The 22,394-nt window shown below is 38.5% G+C and overlaps 1 protein-coding gene across 1 annotated transcript in view; it reads right to left on the bottom strand.

Moving 5' to 3' along the window:
- The window catches only part of LOC104412652 (sodium/bile acid cotransporter 7), a gene marked incomplete at its 5' end in the record, with an annotated part of 45,010 nt that overhangs the window by 12,547 nt on the left and 10,069 nt on the right, over window positions 1–22,394 (bottom strand). The window contains 3 exons of the mRNA XM_010023426.1: window positions 9,042–9,115; window positions 10,632–10,683; window positions 13,581–13,746. Of these exons, the coding sequence (XP_010021728.1) occupies window positions 9,042–9,115; window positions 10,632–10,683; window positions 13,581–13,746 (292 nt within the window). The remainder of the gene's footprint in view (window positions 1–9,041; window positions 9,116–10,631; window positions 10,684–13,580; window positions 13,747–22,394) is intronic.

Raw genomic sequence — 22,394 nt, 5'->3', positions numbered from 1 at the left:
ATCAGAGTGATATGGTCACATATTGGCCATATAATTATGCTAGGATGCAAGAATTTTGCTGAGCCCCACGCTATGTTGTAAGGGACTGGACTGGTCTAATATTTAAGTAAAGAAGGAGAAGAAGGAAGAGAAATGAATGAGAAATAAGATACTTCTTTTGCCATAACTCTAACAAGAATTAAAAAAAAAAAAGGAAAGAAAAAAGAAGAAAACCTAATATGATTTGAATGCTTTTACTCATTCTTAGATAACTGGCTCACTATATTCATCACAGAAATCAGTAATTTAAGTGCAGTTAGTAGGACACAGCACATCTTGATACTATCAAAGTTTTAAGTAAAAAGTACAGTTTGTCTATTTCTGGGTTTTCAACGGGTGCATTTAGATTGGAAGTGATGTTTAATGAACAACACAGGCAATCTTACCAGCTGCTAAAGATGAAACATTTAACACCAACAACTGAAGACTAGTGCCTTAGACTCCAAAACACCTCCACCTGTCTGACGATCTGGCAGTAGCAATTAGGTAACAGGGAATTCAAGAATGAATTGAACCACCATATGTCCTATTTTATGTGTGACTTATCTTTAATTTGGCACCACAAAGTGGGCATAGCAAAGTTGTAAGATGATCCTCACATGTCAATGTTTTTTTTTTATTGCTCAGACGTCAGTTGACTCTTCATACACATAACATACCAGGCACAGGGTAAATTCTTCCTTGTAATTCACTAGCAGTATCTAAGCTATGAAGTTCAAATGAACAGAATTTAAACACTCATTCTCTTTCTATAATTCTTGCAGCCAACACTTTTTGAAGGCTTAACAGGTTAGACCTACTAATGAAAGGAATTCTGGACAAAGAGATTGACCAATGTCCTAAAACCATAAAGCTGAGATTTGATTAATTTGATTATTTCTTGGAACATTACTGCCCATGCCACACATAGCTGAGGCTAAGATTTCTCAGCATTAAATGTGGATTTTATTTACATATATTAATAAAATATCATTATAAACATGTTTTATAGTTGTTCTTATTATATTTGTAAACACAAGAAGGAAAGGATTATGCTCCAAACTCATACTATCTTTCAATAGATTTTTGTAAACCCTTTTTCCTCCTGACACCTTGTTTCAAAGGAAAATATGACACACAAATTCATTATAAATGGTGAAACAAGAAACCACTTATTTTCTTAAAGAAAAAAAATATTTTAGGAACAGTAGCATAATTCTTCTTTTAACTGTCTTTATCTGATTTCAGTGGCCAAGAGAATATATGAAGCCAGACCTTAGTGCTCCAGTCATTTGGGAAGGTATTTTGAGAAAACAACTCACTACCTAGAAATACTGAGGGATACTATTTTCTACTCTAGAACTCTATGGATGAGGGTTATGCGTTTGCCAGTGGTCATGGCAGCTTTCAGAGGAGGATTTCTCATCCAGATTCCTAAGGCTATCCTGCAGTAGGGGATTTCTAACTTTTGCTGCTGCTGCTGTTGATTTTTCACATCTTTGCACCCACTGTTTTAGAAGTGTCTCGACTCAGGAGCTCCGACTGGCTGCCAGAAGGTGCACTGAGAGCAGCAAATGTAGATGCAACTCTCTCACAGAGACTCAACATCATCTTCAATACTCGCCAGCTTTAGTATGGGTGACACTTGTAGCCTCTGCCAGCTTGAGGTAAAAAAAATAAATCTTGAGTCATGTCCAAACGTGGATCTTCTCAAGGGTAACCTGTCAGCTGTCTGCTGAATATAATGTCGTTTCTTAAAGTAGATAAATTAACCTTAACTGTTTTCAGTGGGAAGGGAGAGCTCTTGTGTCATTATAATTTTACAGATGGATATGTGTGTTTGTTTATCTTTTTCTTTATTATAAAGAGGTATGAGCTTGCTGTCATTAAAAACCTGCAATCTGGTTTTTAGTGTCTGATCCAATTACATGTACATCTGGGAAGACACACAGCCAAATAAATAATTGGAGAGGTGCAACTCTGAAATGACAATTGTTATTCATCGATCTCTTTCTGCAAGTCAAGATTGAGAGATGTAAACTTCAAGTGAATGAGATCTCCTGGGTGAGATTCTTCAGTTCAAACACAGTAAACAACTGTTGTCCTCTGATGCACATTTTAGTACTGCTGGAGGCAAACTTTCTAAATATTAATAAAAAACCTATACAGATGAAAAGGAAGCCCTGGGAGCTGGTACAGAATTTCTTGCCACATTCTAACTCTAATCAAAGAAACATATGTTTCAGGTCAGAAAGGAAAGGAGATTCCCTAATTTATGCTAGTATTTCCCCTTTTGGAATCACAGGGAGGTCAAAATTGAGTAAACTGCAGTAGATTAGACATGCTATATGGTGAATCTTGTGGTTATAAAAACTCCGTGTCCAAAAGCTACTATAACTCACTGGACTATGCCATTTGCTACTTTCAGATTGGTCTGCAGCATATTTCCTTCCTGAAAGTATATCCCCTAGGGATGCTCTGGTCTGAAAAAGATACACATGTGGCCCAGCCACATATATAAGAAGCAAGGGAAAATAAGAGAGATGCTCTGGCAGAGACATCCCAGCGACCACAGCCTATTCAAAGCTGTCAGTTTGACTTCTTGCGGAGATAGCCCCTTCAAGTGAGTGGTGACCTCAGTATTAGAGAAATGTCTGTGCAAACATTCATATTATTCCTAATGATAGAAATCTTCAGTCTATATTTCATTTAGCTAATATTCTGATACGGCAGCTGTGCTGGCAATAGCAGTATTTCCCACACATTCTTTGGGGTCTACTGGGAAAGCAGACATGCCGATTACGTGGTAATAACCTGACTGATAATATTGTTCGGTAGGAGCCAAACACTGGTTCTAGAGGACTGCTAAGCTAGAAAAGGCAATCCATCTGCCCTCAAGTTGGGCTACAAAAAAAGATGTTAGCATGAAAGAAGTGCAGTAGGTCCAGGTGATTCTGCTCTCCCTGCTGTCATCTAATGGAACACAAATCCCTCTGTTCTTGTTTTCCAGAGACAGGGACACGACTAAGAGAAGGGGAATCACAGAGCTGAGGAAAAAGCCCATTTGCTCCTTCCAAATAAATGCTGGGCAAAGACTGAAAATATGAGAAAAACTTTTCATTTTGGCCCAAAGAAATACCGTATCAAAACTCACTGAAGGTTCTAGCAGTGGATTTCAGAAGCCGGAAGGGGAGAGAGTGTATAACTCTTTGACAGTAGCGAGGGGTACATACTAACCCAGACACAGCCTCCACAAGACACTTGTACTTTCAAGCATGTTCCTCCCATCAGCTTCCCTTCTGCCCTACCAATTCTAGTTAAAGGAGTAGCCAGATCATTTTCACATCGCACTATCAGACACACAGGGAAGAAATGAGAATTGAAGTCTGTAACGGGTAAGAAAATACGCAAATTCAAGGACTAATAACACCAAGACATGATGCCAGGAGTAATGTCTCCTGTTTGACACTCATAGGAAAATTTCAAAAGTGAAAGAGACAGTATCAAAAGTCTTGCTATTGAAAACTTTGAGAAAGCAATCAGCCAGGATTAGTATAGCCTGAACAGTCACCTAGGGCAATGCACCTGATTTTACCATCTTACTTTCTATTATAGAATTATTAAGAGATGCTTCCTTTTTAAAAATTAAAATTATCTTCCTTAACATAAGTTAGAACATCTTGGCATTTTTCTGACTAAAGGACAAAGGTGATTATCACCACACAGTAAGAGCCTGCACTGGATTAGTAAGGCATTTCATAGAGTTTCTGTGTAGGAAAACAGATGAAGCAAAACCCCAGCTAATATTAAACAGCAGTGGTTTAGGCTGTACAAATATATTATTTATCTCTGAAAAATCTTGTAAGGGGATATCTGTAGAGAACATGAGTAAACTATAGATAGCTGTGAGCAGATTGGAGCTATATGTGAGCACGATGCACTCTGTCACATTGTGCAGCTGGGGAACTCGGGGGAAGGCATGGGCTGATTAATCCATAGCCTAGACGATCCGCTCACAGACAATTGAGATGTCTGTGAATGTGCTTGTGCATTTCAGCAGGCTTTTAAGAATTGTTCAAGTACAGACTACCAGTTCCCGACTAGTGCAGTAAGAAGCTGAGTATTTAAAAGATAAATATGAATGAAATTAAAACATTACAAAATAAAATTAGTACTTTGCCTTTTATTTGCAAAATTAATTCTATTCTTTCTTGAAAGTATTTTTTTAGCTTAGAAACTTCGACTGCATTACTTTAAGAATTCAATGGTGAAAGAACTGCTACATTGATAAATCCAAATGAGGAAAAATGCACTGTGCATTATAAACAATACCCTGGTTTTATTATAAGATGCAGTTATTTTTGTTTTGTTTCCTTTTTTTTTTACCAATCTGCTGTTCACCATACCTACAGTACTAACGTTTACACTTGTGGTAGCCAAATTAGGGAGCAGTACTCCATTTTCTGCTGGTAAAATAATTTTACATAGTAAACACAAAGAATTAAAGTGGGAATTTTTTTTTTACAATCCTGCATTTTACTTCTGGAATTGTAACTTCTACCTAGTGATTCTCTCTGCAAAAAATAAAATAATGTTCCGTACTTGGCTGCAACTTTTGTGTAAGTGCAAGCAACAACTGCAGTATTTCTTTAGATGAACCACACTGATAGCTTTGCACTTCCTTGAGGCCTCTTCTCTTCTCGCTGAATGAACTCCAGGGAATGGCATCATGTCGGGCTTTCCAGATGGATTATGTGAAGCCATAGCTCAATGTCATTTTCAATAGCAAGGCTCATAATTAAAGGTCAAATAGTCACTTCATCTGCAATCAATCAATAGAAGAAGTACTAATACTAAGTACTAATCAATCAATGGCAAATGCACTAATAAAAGCCATGCATCAAATGTCCGCATATGTGTGTGCTCACATGTACTGTGCATATATGTGAGTAGGGAGAAGGAGAGCAAGAGAACAAAGTGTGGGTGAATATGCCAGAGGGCATTGTGAATACTATATTTATCTTCAGTTCTTGTAAGGACTATTATATCCTGTTTTACTCATTGACTGAAACACAAATAAACATTAGTTTTTCTGCATATGTGATGTATTGTATTAAAAAAACCTGCCGAAGCACCCACTTCTATGCAGAAATATCAGCTTGTGTTCCTAACTAAGGAACACAAAGGCACCTACCCTGTGTAATTTGTCCTTACACAAACATATCCTGCACTCTAATCTTGGAGACAAAAAGTGCGTCAACTGTTCTGTCTACAAAATAAAACCCAGCATATGGGAACAGCACTCATCTCCGTGCAGAGCAAGCACTTATTCATGGATTCAACAGTGGAAGTGGCAGTTGGCCTCATGAGCATGCACTGCATGGGAATTAGTTGGTTTCATAATATGGTGTGGGAGAAAGTGACTTACAAAAGTCTTCTCATGCCTCTCCTATTACCACTTCTGAAGCTTTAAAGCTGTCAGCTCTTCTCCCACTTTAGTCGGTGCCATTCTAAGCTCCCCAGGGAATGGGCCAGACATACCTATTTGGAGTTTCACCTGCCAAGCTGAGAGAAATCAGTTTCAAAGCGAAAGAACAAGTGTTGGGGGGTCATTCATACACTACCACTGGAATCTTGAAGACAAATAAAGCAGAGCTCCACAACAGATGTGAAACCAGACCCTTGCTTTCAGGCATTGTAATGGCAGAGGGAGAGGGAAAAGCTCTCTCTGCCACAAGCGAATGGAAGATTTCTCATTGCATGGTTTATATAGTAGATAAATATGGATATATGTTTATATGGATGAATAGAAATATGACAGAACAACAAAAGATGGCCAAAATGCCTATGTCTATTCCTGTTTCTGCTAAGATCAGGGTAGACAAGACTGTGCTGTGGATAGATTTAGCTGTCATTCAGAAATGTCTGATCCTTAAAAAACAAATTAGACCTACTCTGCTTCCACCTTCAGTGAAGGAATAAATGCTAGCTGCTCTGGTTAACATGTTTATATCATCAGCCCAGGGGCATGCCTCACTGCACTACAGCTCCCTATTTCCATAGAAATGTGTGTTTATCAGCTCGATTTTATCTGGACCTGGTACTAATACCAAAAAGAATAAAATACCAGCAGTTTCAAAGCAGCCAGCTTGGAACTGATACACAGCAGGCACACCTATATAGTGCACACACTGTAGGGGGTGCACACAAGAGCAGCAGGGCCCTAAGGCTTACCAAAGATGGGCTCCCAGGCACTGCCATTAAGAGCATTTCCCCATCAGGGATGGTGCTCAATTCAGGACATGCTGCTGCTGACCCCATGCAAGACGAGCCTGGGAGTCTCAAAGAAACCTTGACAAAGCTTAGCCCCAGAGATGGAATACAGCAAAGAGAGCAAAGGTCCCAACAACCCAGTGATCTCAGCACAGGTCCTGAGCAGTAAGGAAAAGTAGTGCAAAAGTGCAAAGCCCAAGTACAAATTACATCTTGGGACTAGCTTCCTAGGAGATAAACTTGCTTTCTATGAGACACCAGCTCTTCAAGGATAAAATAAAGCAGTCTGCCCTGAAGCTGACATACAGAACAATCTGTAGCTGAGAAACAGTCACACAATACCGCATTCCACCATCTACCCATTTCATTTCAACTTTCTCACTTATCCATGAGACAGCTGTATTAGGAGGGCAAAAGTATGTACGGTTGGGGAGAAGCTGTAGGAGTCCTTGAAGTCAAGGTGGCTAAATTGTTTTTGTTGGTGTGCTTGGGCAAACGAATATGCAAAATAGAAAGCCTGACTCACTGGGCTGTGCTAATGAGAGCAGTAACTTGGAATTGGGAAAAATGTGAGCCAGAAAGTCAAGCAAGCTAGGGACCTCAAACTAGGTTCTTCTAAAGGAGGAAATAAAATATTAAAAGGAGAGTATACTAGCAGAAGAAAGGTGAACCAACTCAGCTGTATAGGGTGCAGGTCAAGAAAGGCTACATGACAATGTTTGGTAGAGTGAGTAAAAGAAACAGAGTCCTCATTTTCTTCTGGGTGATGGCAAGCCCCTCTAGGACTTAAATATTAAAAAAGGGCTTTGTGCTTATCTTAGTGTCACAGCAAGCTGCAGAAGTATTCAACAGAGCGTATATAACTGTTTTCACTGGGCAGGGAAGACTTACATATTTGTGTTGTCAAGTACAACCAGCTTCTTTTCTGTTGTATCACGGTTGTGTACTAAGTTTATACACAGCTACAAATAGCAAGTACAGTAGTTTGCTATGACTTATGTGCAATGTTTCCTTCTATAAATAAAAGTGTAACTGTCCTCCTAAATACAGGCTCATTTATTAGTTGAAGCTTCAGCTTCATAGAACATCTGGCTGAAAAAGACCTAATGTCATTCTGTCTGTGTTCTGCTCCAAGGCAGGATCAACTAGCTAATTCCTGTCTGAGACTTACCTACAATGGTAGAAGATTAAAGTCATCAATAGGCAACATATTCCAAAGCTAAACTGTTTTACATTAGATGGGTTTCCCTGATTCTTAGTTTAAATCATCATCATTATAACAAGGTCCTTCCCTTTTCAAAGTCCACTGTGAAAGAATTACTTTTTGCCTTCTTTGCATCAACCCTTCATGCATTTGAAAATCGCTACTGTATTTCAGCTATCTTCTCTTGACAATCACCACTGTTTCAACCTTTCTCTGGGGTCACATTGTTGAGATCTACAATCATTCATGGCACTCTCCTCTGATCTCTTTCCAGTTGGTCCACGTAGTTTTCGAATTGTGGAGCCCAAAACGTCATGCAAATGTCAAAAGCCCTAATGCTTTCAAGCAATACAACTTTTGCTACTTATCTGCAACCCACAGGACCTTGTGTGAAAGGAAATCAGGTTAAAACAATTTAATTATTTGTTTCAGTAGTTTTCTACAAAATATAATTCCTCGTCCCCTCCTTGCCTCCATTGTGAAAAACAAGCATTATGTTTGTCTTCTTCTTGTCTTCCAGGAACTCCTTTCACTTCCCACAGACTTTCAAGGCCACTTGCTAACAGTTCTGTAGCACAGGCCTGGCTGAAGCAAAGAATCCTGAGATGAGTTCTGCTATATCAAACTGACTTGGAAAACACCTCACCTAAGTCCCGACTTGTTCTTCCCCTGTTTCAGGCTGAGTTCTTACCTTTGTTATTGACACTAACAAATAACTCTGTTTGATGGATACAGTCTTGAAAAGGCTTGTATCAGTCACATACACTTTATCAAACACATTTTCATATTTTGAAAACCAATAAGAAAATTTTCTTGTCATTTCACTGACTGAACATAATGGATAAGGCAGTAGCAGGTGGCTGTAAGCATAACTGATTTAGCAGTATTTTGTGAATTTCCATCAGAACATCTTCTTATCACCAAAGAGTCATAAGTGACAAGTATCTTGATCTCTTGATAAATGAATTCTAATAAATAAAACTATCCAGAATATCTGCAGACATAAATACAGACGTTTTGCTCATGTTAAGCAAAAGACAGTATTGCCTAGTTGTGGTTTCTGAATACACTACATGTTTTCATTTTCACTTGTACATCCCAGCCTTTGGATGTAAGATTTTACTGTGAGCCCTTCAAATTTTTCCAGTAACAAACCTGAAATTTTATCAATATTGGACTAGGCAACAGAACAGGGGAAAAAACAAAGAAAAACCAAGAAACCCAACCCCTCTGCCCCCAAAAAAACCCCCAACAAAACTACAGAAACCCAGAAAGAAAAGTCCAGCTTTCCATAAACAAGGTGGTCTTACTGTATAACTGCTAAAATCTCAGCTGAGAAGACCATGTTGTCTGCCCTGTAATAAGCATTTATTTTATCTGTGCAAGAATATTATCTTACGTTTCGTATCATACTGGTAGCATTACTTGTCACACTAAAACCGAACTCATTTAAGCAGAAAAGCCAGCAACCAACAACATCATTTTTCAACACAGCAATGTATGAGTGTTACTGTTGTTTTGCTCAAAAGCTTATCTCCTGACTTACCCAAGGTGAGGGATTTGTGTGTGGAACAGAAAATGATAGCCACTGTGTCTGCTGGTGTGAAACTAGAGTTATTCCTAGAAAAGAAAGAGTTTTAATAACCTCTGATAGCAAAAACCTTCTTAAAACATCATCAATCAAATATATTACTTTGAGGATCCATATGCACGTTCACTTCACTTTGATCAGGCCTAGTGACAGAAATAATTCTAAACACAAATGAACAGTAGCGTTTGATTATTTTTTTTTAAGCAGATTGTTTCTCAGTTGTGGTAAACTCTCTAATGAATATGCTGCCACGTGAAGGAGAGGAATTCTGAGCACATGGTATGTAGGACACAACTTTATTGCAGCCAAGGTTATTTCTTAAATGTGCTGTATCAGAGTAGTGGCCAGCTTGCCTCTATAACAAAACAGAATGACGTACAATTTATTTTCCTAGTATGTAATGTTAACAAAATGCTTAATTGAATCGTATATTGAGTCTACACTATGAGCACTCCTTAGTAGTTATCTTCTACTTCAGAGAAAAACTGCATCTAAGGGTTTACACACTGGGAGTAAGGCCAGGAAGGGTGTAAAAATTACATAGAGAGAGAGGTATGTGACTGGCCAATAGCTTACCCTTTGGTCCAAATTAGGGATCATTTTATGAGAGTCTAAGTATTTGCCAGACTGAGTTGGGTTACTACTTATGGCATTTTAGGTTTCACAGTTAGGACATATCATCTTCCCCCAGGTTAGGTCTAGCAGTCCAAAAGTTATTTTAAAATGCCTTCTAAGGTCAGAGTATGATCTTGTCACAGAGAAATTTTCTTGTGGCACTAAAAAGAACACAAGTAGCTTTAAGACACTGCACCCTTCTTTGTGATTCTCCATTATGGATATTGTACAATTTATATAAAGCACACCTCTGGAGTCTGCTGTATCGCAGCACTTCTCATTCAGCAGTGCTGCTAACAAAAATACTCCAGTAAGCCTAAGTGAGAGGACAGTGGTGGATGATCTGACCAGCTCAAGTGATCTATTTATTAGCCATTGGCTAACACCATTCTCATGGTACTATTTTTTGAGAAGTGAATGTACAACTGTTCTTCCTTAAAATTAAAAAAAAATAGCTCTACCAAACATTAGTTCAGGACAACTGTCTTAATAAGAATCACCATATAAACATAACAAATCTGACATATACAGAGAAGAGTGAATTGCCAGCCCAGCAAATGTATCTTGAGATGTATAAAGTCAAACTGAGTTCTCTCTCTCATATGTCATCAGCATGTCTGCAGGGCAAATTATACCTTCAGTGACATCTGTGCAAATCCATTTTTTTCAGTGGATGAGGTATAGCAGTGATTGATTGAGATTTAACAACTCTGTAATTAACACACAAGAAAGGACAGAATTCAGGTCCTGCTCTCTTAGCCTATGAAACTCCAACAGAGAAAATGCAGTAAGGACAATATGAAATACCAAAATGAGGTCACCCCTATTCAGAAACCTGCTCTTACACATTTGCATAAACTGTATCACCCAAACCAAAGATATCACACAAAACAAATACTCAAAAGGTTCTGATTCAGCACATTCAGTTACCTTGTAGAGAAGATGAAAGTCAAAAACATGAAGCTCATCTGAATGGAAAATACTGAAAGAGAAACACACTAAAATTAGACTTAGATTGCAGAAGTAAAGATCACTTAAATCTCTTCAATTGCTGCATACATGCCTTTTGCCCCCATACAACAGGTCATAAAGCTAGACCGAACCAAGGCCAAAGAAATTCAATAACAGACAACCTTTAAATACTGTCTGGAAGAACAATACATATCATTACATCTGAGGAAGCTAGCTAATATCGGGGCCACACAAGTTCTTCCTGAGCTAACTCTTCTGATTCAAATACTTCTTGACACAATGAATAGCAGCGAAGTTTGCTACTGCATGCTGCACATCTGTTTGCACTAGTTTTGCTTATTGAGTTGACACATGCTCTGATGCTCAAGTATTTAAATTTAGCCCCTTTCCGTTTAACAGGAGAAAGTACAGTGTGTAAGCATGATCTGACCATAATAACTATTCTCACACACTGGGTATATTACTCTCCCAATGAATGATCACAAAAAAACAAAGAGAAGATCATCACAGATGTTTTCATTCTGAGACAAAGGCTAATTCCTGAACTGGCCAGTGTACATCAGACAAAGCAGCTTTCATTCAAGCTCAGTCAGCTTTAAGAGTGGATCGTTTTTGAGCATCCTGAGGGGAGCTCTCCTTTCTGCCAGCTCTCCCGACACCTGCAGGCATTGTGGGATGCACAGAGCCCACACTTGGGTAGCTGCTGGGACTGCAGACACAGAGCATCATGCCAGAGCACAGGAACTCCCCACAGAGCTGGAGGAGAAACCCCGTGACCCACGCAGACCTTTCCAGGGTGCTTGCAGGTTATGGGAGAAGGGCTTTTGCTTACAGCCCATCTGGGGTGCAGCCTCTCCCTCTTCCTTGCAAAACTTGTGAATGCAATAAGGCTAATGTGTCCCACAGGGTAGTGCAGGCTAAGACAATACATTTGATTTTGACCCCAGTTTACAACTGGGAAACATGGCAGGGATATTAGCTATTACCAGTGACATTTTCTGTTCTCTTACATACATTTCCTAGCATGTATAAATGTCACCTCAGCATGCACTTACTTCTTCCTCCATGAAGCAATCCATTGTTCATGAATTACAATTTTTCTGCAACTAAGTACATTAATTTAAGATGCATAGGAAAAAAAAATCCCTTAATATGTATAATTCTGTAAAGCAATAAGCATGTGTTGCTACCAATTACCCCTTGTGTATATTTTGCTGTGGCTAGAATATGAACATAAAAATTACATAAAAACATTAATCAGCAGAATCATAAATGCAGTTTTATCTCAAACTCTTCGTGCTAATCCATGTTCACAACTTTCCTGTTTTCTCTGTTTTACAAATATTTGAGAAAAAAACCCAAATGTCTAATATGTTCCAAGCAGTTTCAATGCTTATGTTAATATTCTTACTAAGAAATTCCAGTTATGCACACTAGGAATGAAAATGTATATAGAATGATTTTCAGTGTATTGCACTGCAAGTGGTATATGTAATTACTCATGACACAAATGCAGAGTTGTCTTGCAGAGAAACAAAAGGATGGACTAGAAAGGCGGTGGAAGCAACCACTCTACACCAACTGTTCAAGGCAGAACATGCCTTTTTAACTAAAAAAGAGTATTTTTTTCCAAAGTAGCAGTCAGTACAGTAACATAAAATGATTTCATTCTGAGTTCCTCTGCATGTTCAGTTGGAGTTGAAAATATCCATATCCCTCTTTTTTTGCTGACAACTCTGCACTGATTTAAGTGTACTCGGGATGTGGCCCTTCTCAGGTGCCTATGCAAACACGTATTTTCTTCATTTTGAAAAAACCTCCTTAGCACGGCTTCCTTCTGCTTTGCTTTCAGCATAAAGTATTTATACAGTACCATTTACAAATCCATGTAGTATTTTACACACGTATAGTGTTTCAGAATCCAAAACACTGCCACAATTAGGATAGAATAAGAACTGATCCACAAAGGGCAGGGACAAATTTGCTGCTTGAGCAGAGGTCAGTTATAGAAGGTACATTATTTTTATTAGACAGAAACGTGCATATACACACACTTCAAGGTAGGTGACACATTGATTCTGTGAAATCCGACAGCTTTTGAGTGTATGAGATGTGATTTATACTGTAGTTACCTCTCCCCCAAGCAAATTGAAACTCCTGTCTCTGGACAGTCTGAAGCAAGATGGGAATTCCCTACTGGGAGAGGAGACAGTGCCTGTATACCCCTGCTTTTCTCTGGGAGGTAGTGATCTGCAAGTATATTTTTAACTGATGGCAAGGATACCAGCAGTCTATTCTCATGTGCACGTTATTCAAGGCTGGATGACTAGAGTGCTTCTAAAACAAGCTCTGCAAGAAATGCATTTTTCCACAGAAATATATCAACACATGCAAACTCCCAAGTAATTTCTACGTTTATAATCATATATATATCCATAGAATACCAGGTTGGAAGGGACCTCAAGGATCATCTGGTCCAACCATAATATGGTACGGAAGAACGATTTAAAAGTTATAACAGTGCTTTTGAGTAACAGCTCAAACCCAAATATTTCCTTTCTGACTGGAATGCAACATCTGTGCATTTATGGCTGTTTAATAACAAAGAAGCCGAAACAGAAGGGTTGCAAATACTTGGAAAGTAGTACTATACCCCTTGACAAAGGAAGTACCACTGAACAATCCCAAGCACACATAAACAGCAGGGTTTATCCCTCTCTAAATGCTTACTCAATCCCCTAAAAGCATCCAGTCCCTAAGAAGGCTGTTGATCTGATTTACTAGAGGCATTAAAAGTACAAGCTCTAGCCGCATGCCAGCATCCCTGCAGTGCCACCATTTCTAGTATATATAGCTCATTATACACCTGAAACACAGATAAAAGATATGCTTTAAGGCTGAACTTACTTATGAACACTATTATAATCAAGCTAAATTTATCAAGGTCAATATTTGGATTGGCGAAAGTATCACAGAACGTTGTGTAGATGATCATCAGGAGCACGCAGCTGCTGATAGCGCCAAATGGAGGCTTCTTCCTTTCAAGCCAGTCCTTGATGTATCTTCGGACAATCTGAAACACAGAAACCAACAGGTTGCCTCTTTTCAAAGATGCAGGGAGCCAAGTTGGGCATCACAAAGTGAATCTGACAGCGGAAAGACACAAAGAGAAGAGAGTAATTTGGATGACGGCCACAGTGGATTTCAAAGCTTCCCTGCCACACAACTCTTCTTCTGGGGAATTTAACATTTGTAGTGCAACTTCCACTGGGCGTCCATAATGAGAGTATATTTTCAAGTACATTCAAATCCATCCTTAATCATGCCAAATGTTCTTTGCTAGCTGTCACTGAGACATACCCATTAAGCCTCCCCAAAGTTTATCTCCTCTGCTGATACTAATGGATGTATGTAATTATCACAGTCCCCTTTGCATCAACAGACAATTCCAAGTGCAACTTTGGGAATCTTAAAAATCTGACATCTTCAGGAATTTCATGATGGTAGATAATCGAAAGTGATCCATGGAACATTTTAATATTTAAATAGCTAGCGATGCACCAGAAGTTTTTAATTAAATTATAACTCAAGCTTGAAAAGCAAAAGTGCATGTGTTGTGGGAGTTTAAATAATTCAGACTCTGAATATCTAGAGTTTTTGTAAATCCAAAGACAAATGCCACTTGCACGCTTTTAGAATACCAGAATTAACACATGAGAACAAGGAAACCTACTGTACTTAGTGGAACTTTTGCACTTTCAGGAAACAGGATTTGAAGCTGTTTTTCAAGAATTTTTTAGAAACAACTATAAATTTTAAAGTAACCACTACTTTCAAATTATGCCAAATACTACAGGACTAAGCCTCAGTAGATACAATGCATCTATTTCAGTCCTGCCTGGGGAGTTGCTTTTAGCTTTTCTCTTTACTTTATATGGCTTGAAAAAACTTTTTAAAGCTTTTATCATACAGCTGTGACTTGTGTTAATTTTTCAGCAATCACATTATCTTGCCTAATTTCTCTTGAGACCTGATGCTCTCTGTTACCATGCTCTTTCAGAAATAATAGTACAAGATCCTGAAACACTTCTACCAGAGGGCTCTAAAGGTGTCTCGTTACCTTCCCATAGTGGTACCATTAATAAACAGCACCACTATTGGTTTAATAATACAGAACATTTTAGAGGTATTCAAGATTAATATCAAAGCATCATCACCAGTGCTACCACAGGACCTTTTCGCACACTAACTGCCAAAGCTGTGGGATTGACCTCACAGCTGCCAGTTTTCCTCTCTGCCTTCCCAGATTGTTTGCAAGTCTCTCAATAGGAAAGTCCTGGAAGCAGCTATCCCAGCCACCACAGCAAACAGACTTCTTCGACCACGTGGCAGGGCACATACTAAAAATCTGGCACATGGGGTTCACACAAAGCTAAGCAGGCTAAAGACCAGCACTTACCTCTCAGCACTGCTAAGCTTCCCGCTGATGAAAAAGAATATATTTACTGGAAACCACATAAGGGAATGCTCAACACCCCAGTGAAAACACTCAACTAAAATTTCACACTTGCCAGATGTTAAAGAGAGAACACAACTCAATATACGGCCAAACTTTTAAAAGTGCAGCACCTTCAGGCACCTCTCTCTGCATAAGCTATTGGGTAGGAATAAGAGACTACGCTGATGAAAGAGGCAAGAAATCCGAGTGAGGACATGTAGCAGGCAGTGCGAAAGACATCAAATGGGAAACCAGATTAGTCTAATCTGAGCAGATTTGGGGCTCAGTATCAGAAGCAAAAAGCAAAGTCTTTCGCCTCTAAAGTGAGTATTTTCTAAGGAAGTTTAAAACAAGCCCTATTATCCCCTAAATTAAGGTCACATTGGGAAAAAGAAAAACTACTTGAGACCACCTATTTATTTATGGTCCTTCCACAAGATTATACTGAAAGTAACGAAATGTTGAAAAAGAAAAGTGATGGTTAATTATGCCACAGTACAGCTTATACTGGAGGGACTTATTTCAATAACTATAACCTTGTGCCTGTACAAGGTATAACATACATGACATTAATAACTTTATACATATATTTATCATGACATATAAGAGAAAAAAAAAAAAAGATTTACAAATGAAACTGCAAAGCAGTATTTCCTCAAAATCTTCTATCAGCTGATATCCTCCTTAAATATTCACCCCTAGTATGGAATTACTGTGAATCAACAACCCTAAATACCAGTACAGCTTTTTACTGCATACTGTATTAAAAAAAAAAATAATAATTACATAGATGGGCCCTGAAGAATTCAATTCTGGCTTCAGGAAATCATCTGATCAACCCAGTGTCATGCTAAATGTATACTGTAAAAACACAGACAAAATACATCCTCTCTAACAAAGAATCCAATACCTTTTGATCTTCTCTCAAGGTTCAAGAAGATCTGTAATTCAGAGGTTGAGTCAGCCTGTGGTCACTGATTCAAGGTAATCTAAATTCTTGTATAACTTAAGAAGTGAGGAATATAACCCTACAGGTATCCGTAAACACTCGAAAAGATTTTTCACAGGAAAGCTCATGTCAGCTGATTCACTTTGACTGGAAAACAACCCATTTGTAACTTATTCATGCCCCACAGAGTTCTTTCAGGACAAGGATGCTTTGGCAGCCTTTTAATTCTATCCCAGTTCTATAACTTCTCAGGGTTAACACTGAACTAAAAAAAAATTTATAAAATTGCAAAGATTTGTAGTGAAATAACAATAAATCACACAAATATAATAAAGACAACACACAATGAAGTACGTAGCCAGCCAGACAGCAAACCTTGTTGTTCTGTGGTGCTGGCACACTCTGACAGGAAGTCTAATAGAGGTTGAAAAGCGATGAGCAATGCAGAGTGAAATGATTAAATAAAGTATCTCATAGGTAATATGCAGCCTGGGCAGAGATATTAAGCTTCATTTGTCTGCAAACACAGCCAAAGCTAATACAATCATTTCTGCATGTTATGGCCTGTACGAAGGATGCCAGACTCAGGCTCCATGCTGATGTGCCACCTCTCAGTTAAAATAGCAAAGTCCAGTGTTTTTAAGTACATATCAATATAACGGGGGACAAAGGAGGGACAAGCACCGGATAAAAAAGTGGTTGAGAAAATGTCTGAACTGATACTTCTGTGAAAAGTGAACTTACAGCCTAGGGAAGATATATGAATGACTGACACCCAAAATGGATGCATCAGAATGGCACACTGATGGAAAAGAGCAAAAAGGGGATGTATTTGGTTTGCATGGCAGGGTTTTGGAGGAGTGTCTTCTGTGAGAAGATGTCAGAAGCTTCCCCTTTCTTTGACAGAGCCAATGCCATCTGCAAGATGGACCCGCAGCTGACCAAGGCCAAGCCCCTCAGCAACGGTGGTAGCACCTCTAGGATAACAGTGTTGTGAAGGGAAAAAAATTACTGTGCAGGAGAAATTGCAGCTAGACAGAAGAGTGAGATTTTGATGTAGATTCAAATACTAGCCCCAAAGAGCTGGGAATTCCTGTCAGCGGACCCAGAGGTTGCACATGAATGAACAGTGCACGGTGAATCCTTTCTTCAAACTGTAATTTAGTGGAGAGAAGATAAGAAGAGAAGCAAGACCTTGTAGTACATGATATTTCATAAAGAACTTGTTGGAACTAGATGTTCTTAAGGTCCTTTCCAACCCTAACCATTCTATGATTCTACGAAAGATGGTGATAACCTCACAGAAAAATTAGATGATAAAAGGATATAAATGTGTCCGTCAGGCAGCTACATCCTGGTGACTACGTCCTGGCTATCTCCAAAGTTTTTTGGAAAGGCATCAGCTCAAATTTGCTTCAAAACACAGTTCCAGGCTCAAACTTTCCTCTTGCCCAGGATTTAATTTTTAACAACAGAGGAATGTAACAGAGGAATTAACAGTAGTGTCCCCATTTCAATTTAGTTCTTCTACCAGAATGGTTACATCCACAGCATTTCTCATCCAGATTGCTCTGTATCCTGCCCTAACCTCCTTGTCTGAACACCAGCCTTCCTAAACAAATGGACTTACTGTTCATATGCTTAATTCACTTAACATCCCCTGCACAAAGAAACACAATCGGCTGTTCTGGGAAAGCAGGTAAATAATGCTCATCTGTTATAAAATCATACAGGAAAATAGCAGAAGATACATAATAGAAAAACAATTCACTTATCTAATTGTACCTTCATAACAGTCACACTGCATACCCAGAGAAATTTGTCAGTAAAATACAACCAGACTCTTTCCACCTGCCTGCTCAAGTGCTGGACATGCGAGATAAAAAATGCAATAAACAATTATCATTCATTAATGTTCATTATTAATTGACCTAAATAAGACAAGGAGCTCCCCCACCCCCATTTATATGGAATGGAGTAATTTCTGACATCTATAATACAGTACATCTTTTAAAAACTATCTAGATCTTCAACTTGTGGGTTTTGTTTTTGTTTGTTTTAAACCCCATAAAATAAAATAAATTAAAAAAAAACGGGAGAGGGGGAATGGTTTTGAAGTCACTTTTTCCATTTCCATTATACACACAAGAGTATCTCTTGGTATTTACATCATTACACAAAGTCAATTTTTCCTTATTCTATAAACCCTTTTGGACTGGTTTAATTTTCAACAGAACTTACAATGCTTTTACTGCATTTCTGCTCCTCTTGTTTAACATGTATAGGTATGTACTTCTAAATACCTGGGAAAAACACCTGAGGCTTTACCATTTCAATGAAAAAATGAATGTTGACACAAGGAAACAAGCTAAAACTATGCTGGATAATCACTACACCTAAATTCAGTAGTTACCTTATTTAATTTGTCTTTTAAGGAAAGATTCCTAATTCATTCTTAACTAATATTACTACTTACACCAAGAGACCTTTGTAATGTACTTGGCAATGCAAAATTTTCTCTTGAAAAGCTTTGAGTCAGGCTAGATATTTGCAACAGTTCAATAACTTCTCAATATCCCTTATTATACAGTGATGGCAAATCAAGACAGACAACTGCATGGAATACTGGCAACTATTTTGGTGATGCCTGGAAGATATGAAAGGTGGAAAAAATGGAAAAAAAGTGAACTAAGATGACAGCAACTGCGAAAACCAGTAGAAAGAATAAGATACTGGAATGGAAGGGAGATTATGTGGGTTGTAGAAATGACATAAATAAGATAGAATATCCTTCATGGACTTCTACAGCATAGCCTTCCTCTGTATACCCAAGGTCTGCACCACGGTTCAAATGCACAAGACCCTTTTCCAAAGCAGAGCTCATATCACTTCAGCCAGACCCCATCCTGATATTTTCATAGGGACCCTCCCTGTGTGGAGGCATGCATTCTCACTTGTTCCTGTATACTGTTTCAAAGTCCCAAACTGTCCTAGTTTACCTACCTCACTAGAGCTAGGACATCAATAAATGTCAAATCTACCCTTATTCTATGATGTGTGCAATCTACTATTTGTTTTCTGAAAACAGGATAAAAAAAAAGCCATTTTTGCAATCTTGGGGGAAAAAATAATATCTTTTTTTACAAGCATCTTGGCTTTTTTTCCTCAGCTTACCAAACTCCCCTAAAAGCTATCTTACTCCATTATGTCAGTCAGTTTACTCCCAAGAGGTAGCTTCTGACACATACAAGCCCTCATAGCAAGCTTTACAAAACCCACACAAGGCCATTTTCAAAATTAACTTTTATATTGTGGGGTAATTTACAACTGTTGCTTTAAAACTTACAAACAGGTGCAACATGGCAAAAACGTGAAGGGAGTCTTTAGCAGTGGTACGTGTTTTCTTCATGTTTTGTGTTTCTGTGGAGACGAGGTTCTGTTCCCTGTTTGAGTTGGCAGGCATCAGAAGGGAACAAACTGGTCTGAAGGCTGTTTATCTGTCATCTCTGTTTTCTGCAACAAGCTTCTAGAAGCGCTCATCTCCCAGGGTACCACTCCTCCTCCCCGCAGCTTCCCTGGACTTTGAAGAGAAAGTAGGGCTACTTCCCTGTGGATTTAAGTTATAAGAACAAAAGGATCTGACACTGTTCCCTTCTTATAACTGTTTCTTTAGCTATTGTTTCCCCCACCCACCCACTATAAACAAACATTAGGCTTAGAGGAATAGTACCTTCTACTCCCTTGTAACTGCCACCTACCTTTCCCTTTCAATTTCTTATTTTTTTAAAAATAAATACATTGCTAAGCTTCTTAGTTTCAATTTCACTGACAACGTGTATTGCAATGTAGCACCCTTTTAGAGTTGTGTTTATAAGCACACCTCCCAGATGATGATAGGGTTCCTCGGGAACATTTTGGTCAATGATGCAGAAGGCATTTAAAATCCTTTACTTGTAGGACGTCAAGATTTTTTTTGAGTGACTAGATTCAGCAAGGATTTCTGTACAACTGGCTTCATTTTATAGATTTGGGAAGAAGAACTACTTAGAATCATAGCATTAATTTTAGCTTTAGTTAAGGTCTGTTTAATGTGAAGTGCCCACTTTATGCTGGCAGACAAATTACCAATGGGGCAACTAGAGAATGCATGAATGATAATGTACAGACAAGCTTTTTATTATTTATTCATAGAAAACAGTGGGTTTTGGTGTGTTGCTTTGAAAAATGTTCAAACTAGTAGAATATAATGAAAGCACAGTGAAAATTCTATTTCATTAACATTTAATCATAAATCGCTCTTTAATATAAAACATAAAATAAAAGTCTGTCATAAGCACTTAGGTGCAGGGAATGGAGCAAGTCTGCAAAAAGGGGAAAAGGAATATTGCAGTGGTTTTCACTGTCACTTAAAAAGAAAAAAATAAGCAAAGGAACAACAGTCTTCACCGAAATCTTACAACTGGTCATGAAGAAACTACTTAGGACATTTCTTGAAACCTTACATTTTGCTGGCTAAAAGTATTCCAAATATCTATAGACAAGGAAACAATTATCAAAATCGCAACAGCTTGAGAGCAGCAATCTTCATCAGAACTATGTTACCTAAGAAAAAAATAATCAGACTTTCAAGCTGCCAGAGCAAATACAAAAATCTTTTGTATGAAGTATCTGCCACCATGTTTATCAGTTAACAAGTATTCTCAAATTCCCCTTAGAGGTATACAAGAGTGGTGCACAAATAAGAAGCTCTTACACACTACAGATCTTCAAGGCTTATACAACATTAGATCTTTATAAAATACTATATATTATGTCTTTTTTCAAGAGCTCTTGTCAGAGAGGTCTTGTTACTCTATAAATACAAATGCAATATTATACTAGCAATACTGATTTGAGTAACATCATCCTGTCGATTAGCAAAACACATCTGTAGATGCAGAGGATGCAGGTCACACTGGTTTTTAGCTTTAGACAACCTGCACATCTCTGAAGGACAGAGAAATTCTCCTTATTGTATCAGTATCAGTAACTATCTGCTAGTGCCCTTCTGATAACATAGTATCTTCGTCCTCCTCTAACAGTCCTTTCTTTACCTAACAAATGGCAGCCATCACCTGAGCAGAGCCTGGTACCTGCAGCCCCTTACGCATTTTACTGTTAGCAGCTAGAAAAGCATCTTTGACTCCTGTCAATGGCACTCTTGCCACACTGAAAAAAATGTTCAGGAAACAGTAGAAAATAAGCATCAATTACACTATTGTGACTTCTTTCTCCCAGCCATCATTAAAAATTCTGACAAGTCAGCCAAGCAACCAAAACTCTCAATACATTTTGCCATAAAGCAAACAAAAAACCCCAAACAAAACAAATCTAAAAGCACCTTCTCATCTGCTTTGCTTATATCCCAGGGGCTGCTCAAACAGCCAGCTCTGCAGCCTGCTCGGGAAATGAGCATTTAGGCAACACAGGTTTTCCCAGAGGCGAGATTTTTTTAAAGGAAAATAAAGCCCTTGGAGAATGCTTCCTTTAAGCAGCCTTCTCTGTCTAGCACTGATGTGGATCGAGCGTAAAGCCTCTGTTGATCACAGCTGAGTTAGGAAGGCTGAAGATAAACAATCCTCTGAGCAGGCAGGTTCCAATCAAAAAGGTTTTTTTCCCAGTCAAGCTCTTTGCTACCAGGTAACCTTCCCAGGCATTCCTCCACTGACTTTTCTGCTGAACAGTATGACTGCATGGTAAGGAATCAACTTTGTGGGCATGAGAAGATAAATTAGATGTAATTGCTGGAACTGTCATTCATGAATTGTGGGCCATTAACTCTTAATGCATCTGGAATCCCAAAGTGAGCAACTTGTGATTCACAAAGCAGTGTAACATTGCTGTGCTGCGTGTGCAACAGTTCACTAATGAGTCAGCGGTGGTCTACAAACTAAATGCAAAACTTCCCATCTAATCAGAACAGACCCATGCCACCTCCGGATAAAGGGCAAGCAGACCTATCTCTGTACCTCTTGGTGTCAGTCCTTTTCTTGCTTATTGCTTTTCCATGATTACTGCACATTATTTTTGGATATCCACCTTCAAAAAAGGCTTCTGTTCCTATCTGGCAGAACTGCTACCTTTGTACAGTTCTACCTTATCAAGACAATCAATGCAAACTACCCTTGGCATTTTTGATCTGTAGCTATCCTTAGCATTTCCTCTCTTCCATATCCTCCGAACAGATATAATCACATGCAATAATTTTAGAAAGAAAAACTTTATGCTTAGAGGA

Source organism: Nestor notabilis, unplaced genomic scaffold (genome assembly GCF_000696875.1).
Source record: "Nestor notabilis isolate BGI_N333 unplaced genomic scaffold, ASM69687v1 scaffold35081, whole genome shotgun sequence".
NCBI lineage: Eukaryota > Metazoa > Chordata > Aves > Psittaciformes > Psittacidae > Nestor > Nestor notabilis.
Note: the sequence above shows the minus strand (reverse complement) of the source record. Positions and strands in the feature narration are given on the sequence as shown.